This window comes from Cupressus sempervirens, chromosome 7 (genome assembly GCF_028749045.1).
Source record: "Cupressus sempervirens isolate cs-2001-9-10 chromosome 7, ASM2874904v1, whole genome shotgun sequence".
NCBI classification, from domain to species: domain Eukaryota; kingdom Viridiplantae; phylum Streptophyta; class Pinopsida; order Cupressales; family Cupressaceae; genus Cupressus; species Cupressus sempervirens.
In genome coordinates, this window is record NC_143124.1 from 929,300,418 (window position 1) to 929,312,610 (window position 12,193).

A 12,193-nucleotide genomic window follows, 5' to 3' on the forward strand; every position below is an offset into this window, starting at 1 on the left:
CTCCTTATTGGCAAGGCATGATAGATGTCGTAACTATTTGTGGTCTGGGTTTTAAAGCCCCTATTGAGGCTGAGTTGAGTGGCTACCTCTTAGATGAAATGGTAGAGGACATGAAGTTTGAGCTAGCCGACCATAGAAAGGAATTGACCATAAAGGGTTGCATCATCATGATTGATGGTTGGACAGATAAGAGGGGAAGAATACTCCTCAATTTTCTTGTTTCCAGTGGAGGTGATTGATCATTCTACTTTCCTACATGCTGATTTAAATTTTGATTTGTTGATTGTCCATGAATCATAATCATGATAATTTAAATGTTTCACTCTATTTCAATTTTATAGGATCCACCATGTTTATCAAAGCTATTGATGCTTCCTCTCAAGTAAAAAATGCCACATACTTGTGTGAGGTTATTGAGGAAGTCATAGCAAAGGTGGGGAAAGAAATGTGATACAGGTGGTGACAGATAATGCAGCAAGTTATGTTGCTACAGGTAAACTTTTAGGTTTTAACTTTTAAGTTAATCAGTTTAAGTTTTAACTTATCAAATTTTGAGCTTTTCTAATTCTAAGTTTCTTAACATGTGGAAATAATAAAATTCTAATTAATTTTAAAATTGCTATAGGTAAACTATTGATGGAGAGACACCCCACTATATTTTGGACTCCTTGTGCCGCACATTGCCTTGACCTCATGTTGGAGGACATTGGTAAGATTGAGTGGGTAAAATCATGTGTTGAAAGGGCAAAAAGTATATGCAAGTTTATATACAATCATGCATTTGTCTTCACCACAATGAGGAAATACACAAAAGATAAAGGAGCTAGCTCGTCTGGGCATCACGAGGTTTGCCTCAAATTTCACCACATTGAAGTCCTTGATGACATCAAGAGAAGAGCTGAGGCGCATGATTGTTGGGGAGGAGTTTGTTTCTTCTTCCTATGCTAAGACCACCATGGGTATAGATGTGGGGAATATCCTCCTTGATAAGGATGGTTTTTGGGCACCTACTCAAGAAATAATCAAGATAAATTTATTAAAATTTAAGATTTATTATTGTTATTTATTATTTAATAATTTTAATTATTTAATGATTTAGTTTTCAGTCTTGACTCAATTTTTATTTTTACATTATATGCAGATTAGTGAGCCCCTTGTATCTCTCTTATGAACTGTTGATGGGGAGAAGCCCTCTATAGGTTACATATATGAGGGCATGGATAGGGCCAAGGAGACCATTAGAGCGTAGTATGCAGGAGTGCTAGAGAAGTATGGCCCCATTTGCGACATTATTGATAGGAGATGGCAGAATCAACTCCATAGGCCCATCCATGCAACTGCCTATTACCTTAATCCAACATTCATTTCCTTTCTAAATTCAAGGTGGATGAGGAGGTTCTTACCAGCCTATACATAGTCATGCAGAGGTTGAGTCCTAATGGTAGTGCCGCAACTGCAACCATTGAGCTGGACAAATTCAATAATGAGGGACCACTTTTCTCTAGTAGGATAGCCATAGGGGCTCACACATCATTACAACCAAGTAAATATTATATATTCTTAAAGTGAATTCATAATTGTTACGAATTATGCATTTTAGTTTTTGATTTTGTAATTTAGCCTTAAAGTTGTGCTTGTAAATGAGATTAATTATTTTTCTTTTCCCTCATTTCAGATAGATGGTGGAAAATGTTTGGGCAATCAACCCCAAATATTCAAAAGATTGTCATCCGTATTTTGAGTTAGCCTAGTAGCGCTTCTGGATGTGAGCGCAGTTGATCTATGTTCGAGCATATCCACTCAAAGAAGTGAAACAAGTTGTCTGTGCAAAGGTTGAATGATCTCATATTTGTTCATCACAACCTCCGCCTTAGGACCAGACAGATTTTGGCAATTAACTCCTCTCTAATCATTCTAGAGGAGATTGATCCAGAGTCAGAGTGGCTCATTGAGGCTCCAGATGCAACATTCTTCACTGAGGAAGACCGTGAGTGAGTTGACTAGGTAGATATAGAGGCAGAGGTCGTGGCCATGGCAGAGGAGGAGGCTAGATCACGTTCAGGCATTGGTAGATGCACACATGCACGCACAGAGCACACCACAAATCCAGGCCCTAATGATGTTCATGCACCCATCTCACATGTAGGGGCTATGGCTCAGCGGTCCTCCAGGACCTACCTTAGATGCCTTTGTAGAAGGCATTTAGAGGTTGAGTTTGACCCTGAGGTTGAAGCTAATCTTGAGGATGATGATGAGCCTGAGGCTTGAGCTAGAGCCTTGTTTTTTCATTTTGTTTACAATTTGACTTTACAGCTAGACATGTTTTTCATGATTATTCATCATGGATCTTCATCTTACATACATTATGATTTGATGTCATTTTGATTTGGTTTTATGATTATCATTATGGATCTTCGTCTTATACACATTTATGATTTGATAACATTTATAATTCTATAATCTATATATCTATGTCATGACTCATTATGATCCTATGATTTTTATTTACTTAAGCTACAATTTACATTTTACGTATGTGATGGATTTATCAATTAGGTTTCTTGTTTATGTATGTTAACTTCTATTTGATGATGTCATAATGTTTTTCAGTTATATTTAGTAAAGGGTGCATGAAACAAGTTTTAAATCGTTAAAATCAATGAATTTCAAGGGTTCTTTCACTTTGTCGATTCATAGCGGCGATTCAGCCGATTCATAGGTGATTCATGATTCGAGTAAGCCTTGTCGATTCTGATCTGATTCCAATTTTTGGTTCTTTGATTCAAATTGAAGGTAAAGGTGCATAATGCATAGATTATGAGATTTAACTATTTAAAGTTCATTGGCCTTTGGCACTCAAAGAATGGGAGTTCAAGAAGTACACGTTATTCATTAGTAAATAGTCTTTTGTTCTCTGATTTATAAAGCTCTCAATCATAAATGCCTTACAAGGGAAAAATGGACAGTAATATCAATTAAACAGTAATATCAATTAAATGCTAGGGTTAATATCTCGATGCATATGGAACTGGCGAGAAAGACCTTGATTGCGTTTGGAGTAAATATTGTCTTGGAATATTGAAAAGAAAACAATTTAACTTTCTATTGCTAATGAAGTAGATTGAACTACTCAAGCTTATAGCTACTAAGTAAGTATTGATTTCATTGGATGTTGATGAACAAAAGTCATTCACCCAAGCACTGTTAAATGAAAGTATTCATTTGCACAGAGCCAACTTTTTTATTATTGAGGTTTGTGATGTTTACATGATAAGGCATGATATTGCAAGTGAAAGCATGGTCACCAGTGATCTTATTGTTGGCAATGTTGATGTTGTTATTGAATGTGTTTATCCCAATTGCAATAGACATAACAATTGGTGCATTGCACAACGATAAGGCCATAACTGACAAAATAGTAGATTGTCACATATCGAAGTAAAAGCATGACAATGTGTTGCAACTATTTGAAAGAATGCAATTGACTTTTGATTCACCATACAAAGAAGATGGAAACATAGAATGAATTCCATCCAATATTTGTACTTACTCCATGGTTATTACCAGTGGGGCAAATCCTTGTAAGAATGGGGATGTTGTAACTGTTTGTCAAAATGTCAATTATCAAAGGGGCCGGTCCTAAAATAAATGTGATACACCTAACAAGGGAATCCATTGAGGCCTAACCAAAAGTTATGATACCTATGGAGGATAATGGATATCTCTCATTATTAGATTGGGAATATAAGTGGTAACACACCATTGTTTTCAAAGGATCATTAACCATGTACTGTGGTGAATTAGGATATGGTGGAAGCCACCAGAAATTGCTTTGAAAACTTGAAAAGAATCCGGTCCATAGGAAATCCAATAATCAAGCACGAAGATCCCAATTTGGATTCAAACAAGTCTACTAATGTAATGTCCCCGATTTTGGCAGGTCTACACAGTTGATGGAGTTAGCTCATCATAACGACCCTCGTGAGCTGACAAGGTGTTTTGGGGTCTCAGTTGTGGACTTACTATTTTTAGTAAGTCTATTTTCGATAGTTGCTATTTTTGATAGTGCAGTGGGTGGCTTCAGCAGTTGGTTGTCACCTGTAGTTAATAAAGTAATAAATTGCATGAGCTCTTATTTATTTATTAATCATTGAGTTGCATTATTATAACAATGACTTTAAAAGATATTTCTTTAAAAAGCAAATTGGAAAGTTTCTAGTGTTGAGTTCTTTTGGGAAACTTTGGCCAATGAAAGCTTATAAATGAGATCTTGTTTCATTGGGAAAGACACACTTGATTATATATTTGTTTTTTGTGCCTTTGTGGGTTTTTCTTGTAGTCTGAATTGTGAGCCCTAGCTAAAGTATAACGATCTCTAAGTTTCTGATGTTTGAAGTCTCTGTTGAGGTATAGTGGTTGTACTGGTCAAATCTCCTAATTGTCATTTTTTGTGTCTAGGAGATTGGATTTTATAATTTGAAGAATTTTTGAGTCTTGCATAGGCAATTGTGCCGAGGTAACAATTGTCACAATTCACCTACTGTAACTACTATGGCTAAGGAGATTGTTATACTAAAGAAGGTTGATTGCAATTTTTTGTCAAACAAAGCAATTGAAGTGGAATTTGATTAAGGGTTTGGTGATTGTTGTTTGTAATTCTGAAGCAACATGAGGATTTGTAATGCCTTGTGAATTATATCAAATTGGACACCAAATTATCCGAGCTGGGTAGGATCAATTTGAACTGCATTGAGGTTGGAGGGCATTTAACACAACCATAACACACATAATACAACTCTACGTTTTGATTAGGCACTTTGCAATTTCATTTGGAGGCTTGGCGAAATTGTTATACTGTTGTTTTCTCATTTGGGTTGCATCTGAGATTGTATCAACTAGAAGTCAAGCCGAGCATTGGTTTGCTACCGAATTTGTGAGGTGACAAGGAGAAATAATGCAGAGTGGACAATCTACATCACCACACAACCTATCCTTACAACTTGCATTTTGAAATCAACTGAGCGTCATTCCTTTACTGGTCGTGATCTACATTGAAATTAATATCACACTGTTTGACATCATTTTTGGCTTGTTTGGAGGATGTTAGGGAGATGTTGTGTTAAGGGATTCAATTATAATATACATTTTAGGTTTTTCTTTCAACTGGCAATTGGGTGGATTGTGCTACAAAGAAAACTAGGTTTACTATTGTTGTTGATTATTGAGAATTTGGTGCTTGATATGTTGTCAAATTCTATTTTTCCTTCCTTCAATAAAATTACATGTAATTTGAAGCTAAATTGTTAGATTTAGTATTTGCCATGTACTTCTGATGATTAACGAAAATTAATAAAACAAACGCATATAGTAATATTGTTTAGTAACATCGGCAATTCTGTCAGAAGCATAATCAGGGTTTATACAGTGGTATCAGAGCAATTTCCTACCAGCTTGTAGGAATTGGGCTCCAAATCAGTTGTTAGTGGTTATTAGTATGTGATTAATTATTTTCTATCATGGTTGACGATAGGAGATTTGTGTCAGGTATGCACTATACCTGAAGAGGACATAATTCTCTTCCTAGAGAAGGAGAGCCTGAGATTCAATTTGGTTTGGTTGGAAGTTCGAGTGGTTCTGGCGACAGTGTACTATGACCCACAGATGCTGAGGTTGATATAGATACCTTGCAGGCATTTAGGAATATTGCAGTCCAGTTTATACTGTGATGGGTATTTATAGTTTGATACTTGACTCACAGGTTCAGGATATGCACTGTGTGCAGAGTTGGTATGAGCCCAAGTTCGATTGTCTGCAGGATGATGGGGTAGGCATAATGAAAGAGAGTGTGTTGAGATTTCCTAAGGATTTGTCTATTAGTGATGTTCTGACCTTTACATCACTAGCACAGGTACTTGGTGTTGTGTTGTGGGTCATGTTATTGGTTTTGTTGATGGTTTTGGCATTTTGTTGGCTCAGTGAGGACAAAGACATCACTTGTTTCTTATGGGATCCCGGTGGAGGTTTTGTACAATATCAGACTGCTTGAGGACAAGCAATCTTGGGAAAGGAGGATTGTAATGTCCCTGATTTTGGTAGGTCTACGTAGTTGGAGTTAGCTCATCATAGCGACCCTCGTGAGTTGATAGGGTGTTTTGGGAGTCTCAGTTGTGGACTTACTATTTTTAATAAGTCTATTTTTGATTGTTGCTATTTTTGGCAGTTTAGTGGGTGGCTTCAAAGTTGGTCGCCACCTGTAGTTAATAAAATAATAAATTGCATGAACTCTTGTTTATTTATTAATCATTGAGTTGCATTACTATAATAATGTTTATATTACTATAATAATGACTTTAAGAGATATTTGTTAAAAAAGCGAGTTGGAAAGTTTCAAGTCTTGAGTTCTTTTGGAAAACTTCCACAATTTCTGAAATGGAGTTTTAAGAAAATTTTGGCCAACGAAAATTTATAAATGAGAGCTCATTTCATTGGGAAAGGCACGCTTGATTATATATTTTCTTTTTGTGCCTTTGTGGCTTTTTCCCGTAGTCTGAATTGTGAGCCCTAACTAAAGTATAAGGGTCTCTAAGTTTCTGATGTTTGAAGTCTCTGCTGAGGTATAGTGGCTTCACTAGTCGAATCTCCTATCTGTCATTTTCTGTGTATGTGAGATTGGATTTTATAATTCTGAGTCTTGCATAGGCAACTGTGTTGAGGTAACAATTGTCACAATTCTCCTACTGTAACTATTGTGGCTAAGGAGATCATTATACTGAAGAAGGTTGATTGCAATTTTTTGTCAAACAAAGCAACTGAAGTGGAATTCAATTGAGGGTTTGGTGATTGTTGTTTGCAATTCTGAAGCAATGTGAGGCTTTGTAACTCCTGGTGAATTGTATCAGATTGGACACCAAATTATTCGAGCTGGGCAGGATCAATTTGAACAGCATTGAGGTTGTAGGGCATGTAACACAACCATAGCACACATAATACAACTCTGCGTACTTATTGGGCACCCTGTGATTTCATTATGAGGATTGGCGTCATTGTTATACTGTTGTTTTATCATTTGGTCTGTGTCTGAGATTTTATCAACTAGATGTCAAGCCAAGCATTGGTTTGCTGTTGGATTTGTGAGGTGACAAGCAGAAATAACATAGAGTGGGCAATCTGCATCGCCACACAGCCTATCTTTACAATTTGCGTTATGCAATCAACTGGGCATCATTCCTTTACTGGTTGCAATCTGTATTGGAGGCCATTCAAATTAATATCACATTGTTTGACAACATTTTTGGCTTGTGTTGAGGATATTAGGTAGATGGTGTGTTAAGGGATTTGATTGTGATATACATTTTGGGCTTTTCTTTCAACTGGCAATTGTGTGGACTGTGCCACGAAGAAAACCAGGGTCACTGTTGTTGTTGATTACTGAGAATTTGGTTCTTGATATGTTGTCAAATTATGTTTTTCCTTACTTCGATAAAATTATATGTAATTTGAAGCTGAATTGTTAGATTCAGCATTTGCCATGTACTTTTGATGATTAATGAAAATTAATAAAACAAAGATATAGTAATATTGTTCAGTGACATTGGTAATTCTGTCGAAAGCATACTCAGGGTTTTTACAACTAAAGCAAATCCCCATGGAACGCAGAATAGTGGCAAAAATATCTCTCCAAACCCGCAAAAGTATTGGTTTATCAAGCATAGAATCCCAATTTACTAGAACTGGGAGTCAGTGGATCCATAGTGAAGTACAAAAGAAGGAAAAAGGAACAGAGCCGATATGAGTAACTAAGGTGATTGTGCAAGGCATAATTATGAGACTCCAATCCATACCAGAACTTTATGTCTATGTGTCAGAGAAAGCCTTGGTTAAAAGTTTCCCCAAATAATGTATTTTCAAAGAACAAAGACACGTGGTATTGAAAACTTATGCCGTTATATATGGTTTGAGATATACTCCCGCTCCCCAATATAGAGTACACTCAAATTGTGAGATAGATTTTCTACACAGAAAGTGACTCATATGCCATAAGCCTCTTGCACAAACACGGGTAAAGTCATTCCAAGAATATGGAAACAAAATTAAATGAGATTATATCTATATATATCATAAGGGTGTTAGGCGTTAATAAGAAAGATAAAAATATGATCGGGTAAGATCTTCAAAGCTCTCAATTTCAAGATTCAGTTATAAAAACTGCATAATACCACCTAGAATCTATTTATGGAGAAAGACTTAATGACAACAAGGCTTTGTGTTTTCTGGGAATCTTGTGACTACAGGGAAAGGAGGATACATTTTTTCTGTGTTGATTGTAACAGAGACGAAGGGAAATAATATATTTTAATTTCTGCATAACTTGTTTTGAGGTCAGGGATTACGTGATCTTATGGTTATTCTTATTATGTATTTGGAATAAAGATAAATATATCTTTAGATCTTATGGTGTGAGATCTATTTTTCTAATTGAAAATGATCTTGTGGTCATTCCAATCACATTTATTTTGTTGTCCTACTTTTTCTAGTCAAGTATATGGAATATTACAAAATCTTAGTATTTTGTATGTATTCATATTATGGAAGCAAATTGTTAAAGTTTTCCTTTTGTTTTTCTATAATACAAGAGATAATGGGTAGTTTGTAGGCTATCTAATTATTCTTTTCTCGGTTATTTAAATATGTAATCACATTCATTCCATATTGATGGGTAAAATGTTGGTGCCTTTGTGTCTTCTGGTTAAGGACATAATCAATGTTTAATTCATCGTAAATCTTACTGTAGCTCTCACTTCAGAGAAGGGTTATCAATCTAATGGTAGCTTGTCCAACTATTAATGACATTTGTTCTTCTATTTGGGCATTTTGAGTCATTCTTTGAATCTCTTTTCAAAGGAAAAATCCGTTTAGTAACAATTACCAAGATATCCAGACAAAGAGCTAGAATGCAAATTCAATCTTTTTTTACTTTTGAAAGCGAACATATGATTTTAACTTGTAAAACATGCATCTACAACCAATAGACATTTTTACAAACACTTGGCATGCAATCTAATTAACTGATAATGAACAGTTAAGATCCTACATCACACTTATGGCATGAAATTAAAAACTCCTTATTCCTTGCAAACTCTAGGACAATATTGATATGAATTCAACCAAGACTCATAGCTTTCAATAAATTTCCAACAATGTCACAATCCAATACAAATGATCACCTACAATAGTACCTGAAATGATAATGCGTGTATAATGGAGCCCAAAAATGGACAATTCCTCTCAATAAATGCCAAACACGGTCCATTCAATGGTTGTTGTCTACAATAAAGAAAATTTTCAACCTTTGCAAATTATTCTAGAAAATAGTGAAGCATTCAAACACTTAATTCTACAACAATAAATTCATTCTTGACCTCTAGATGAAGCCAACACCTAGCATAGTTCTTTAGGTGTTTCACCAATTCACTATATTAAATAACTTGAAAGGAATCCACAATTCTTCAAGCTTAAAATCGGGAAACCCTTGTTCCCTATCATCTCTTCACACAAATCAATAATATCAAATACATACTAGAATGCCTTTTTGTTTTCTATCCAAAACTATTCCATAATAATTCCCCATGAATCTTCATTAGCAAGGATCTTTAATGATTTTGATATCTTGTATAATAATGAGTTGACTCCAATATATCATTAATAAAGCACACTTTTAATCAATGAGTATTAATTGCTCATTGTCATCAACATTACCCCCTTTTATTATAAAAATAATTTATAACTTCAATAATATAATTCAAACAATTAAATATCAATAAAGGTCAATAAAATATTAATATCTTATAATATACTCATCAACATGACAAAAGATCTGAATTGGGAAGTCAATTGTTGTGTCCTCTATCCATATGATTGTTACTAAAAATAAAAAGGGTCCTTCATGATCAACCTTAGACTTACTATAAATAGTAAGTATATGAAACCGAGCCCAAATGAAGTTCAATCTAATTCAAATGAAGGCAAATTAAAACACATGGAAACATAGAGAAGATAAGAACCTTCATCAACCAAGTCTCCAACTCAGAAGACCTTTTATCCTCAGCAATTAGCTTACAAGGGTCACAATAATAAGCTAATCCCTCAAAACTTTGATGCTCGTGAAAATGTGAACATTACAAGCAGCCTTCTTATTGAAGTAGTATATTTTCATAATCGAATGCAACGCAACTTTTGAAAGTATTTTCAATCATTCTAATGTGTTGAACTATTTTTCTGTGTGTTCATTCCATGAGAGCATAGCATCATTTTATGATCTTTCCATTTCATGAATGCAAACTATCACAGAGTTGGTGTTATGATGAGTTGTTCTTTAGTATCCAAGAAACGTGTGGCATGAAAGTTGAATCTTCATTATTGAAAGTGCATTGTGGATAGTTCAAATCTTCAATAGTGAATCTTGCAGATTTTTTACCAATTATATAAAATCTTGGTAATTTAGAAGTTTGTTACAAGGAAAGATTGGACAAGTTATATATATATCTCCCAAAAATTCAAAAATATTAAATCAAACGAGGGAGATATCCCTCTTAATGCAAAGGAAGATACATATTTGTAAAGTGATCTATCCAACTGTTATTATCAGGTTATCATTATTCTATTGGGCATTCTCTTAAAATCATTAAAGAGACAAATTTGTTTACTAACAAATATAACAATTTCCAAGTATAATATTGACAAGTCTCATGTTACTAAAAACGTCCGCCAAATAATATATAAGTGCCCACATGATTATTATGCCTTTGTTGTCTTTTAGGTTCTTCAACATACCTCTTCCAATTATAGAACATTGTATCATTTTCAAATTTTGTTATTTGATTTCCCTTTAATAATGTGGAACCACCTAATTTTAATATTTAAATTTTCAAATTCCTGAAAGCATATCGCTTGCCAGTTTCCAGTCTTTTCTTAATAGGATTTAGTGTGACATGCTCAATTAGTAATAAACATAAAATTGGAAAGAAAAAATAATTACAAAATGACAAAGTACTGTAAAATAAAAGTGCATGATATCTTGCACAAAGATGTTCGTCTTCATGTTTGCTTATATATGCCTAATGTTATTTTTACCATTGAGAAGTCTACCAAATTCTCTTGAGCGATATGAAGAGGGCATTAGCCTCCTTGTGTTCACTGGCTTTCGCTCTCAATTACAAATCGACCACCATTATGCTTTGTTTTGGAAAAAAAATTCAAAATTTGATATTTAAAGAATGTGATTATACATTTTTGCAACATATAGCACGACCACATATATATAGATCCACGAATATGACCTCTTTGTTTTAAACATCACATCAAAACTATAAAACCTTTCAAGCCATGTGGAAAGAAACTAGACTCAAATGCAGATAACATTTTCAGCTCCTATAATTACATTAATTGCCCACTATGAAAACTCTCACTAAGCTTTATAAATATAAATGGACAGTTCATAGTTAGAACAGTAGACAGCAACCCGGTTACCCAACCTTTAGAACAAATCATACCAACTTGGTCACAAGTAACAAGTACTTTGGGCACTGATTTTCTAGTATTTCCACCAGATTGCTGTATCGAATCAAATATCAAGATCATCCAACGAGAGATCCTCAAATGCAGTTAGCAACTTCAACTTCTGCAGCCAATTAAATAAAGGAGATGAATGACTACATCACCAATGTAAGAAAATATAAATGAATTTGGAGATCCATTTGGAAGTCATCGTAGAAAAATGCATTTTATATTATATTTAAAGGCAGTTCAAACAGACCAAATTTGCTCAAACTTTAAACAAGAAATGGCAGAGTGAAGAGTCTTTAACATGCCTACCATATGCAACTATTTGTTGGCCTCAAGAAATTGCTCATTCACAGATATATTTAAAGGTAAATAAAACAGAATGGATATCACATATGAAATTTGTTTAAACCAGAAGAATCTAGAGAAGAGTCTTTAAAAGGCCTACCATATGCAACTATTTGGAGGCTGCAGGAAATGGCTCATCCTACTTACAACATTCTCATTACATAATGCAGAGGAAATAAATCATTTAGCCCATACACTTGTTGTGGAATGATAGCAACTAATTCCATTGTTATCAAGATAAATTATATATTTTTAATTCTATATTTCTAATCCAATGTAACACCAT

The 12,193-nt window shown here is 34.4% G+C and overlaps 1 protein-coding gene across 1 annotated transcript in view; it reads right to left on the reverse strand.

Moving 5' to 3' along the window:
- Positions 1-11,050: 11,050 nt before the first annotated feature.
- The window catches only part of LOC149550611 (SNARE-interacting protein KEULE-like), a 242,278-nt gene continuing 241,135 nt past the window's right edge, over positions 11,051-12,193 (reverse strand). The window contains exon 22 of the mRNA XM_089793601.1: positions 11,051-11,677. Coding sequence (XP_089649727.1) covers positions 11,621-11,677 — 57 coding nt within the window. The 3' untranslated portion in view covers positions 11,051-11,620. The remainder of the gene's footprint in view (positions 11,678-12,193) is intronic.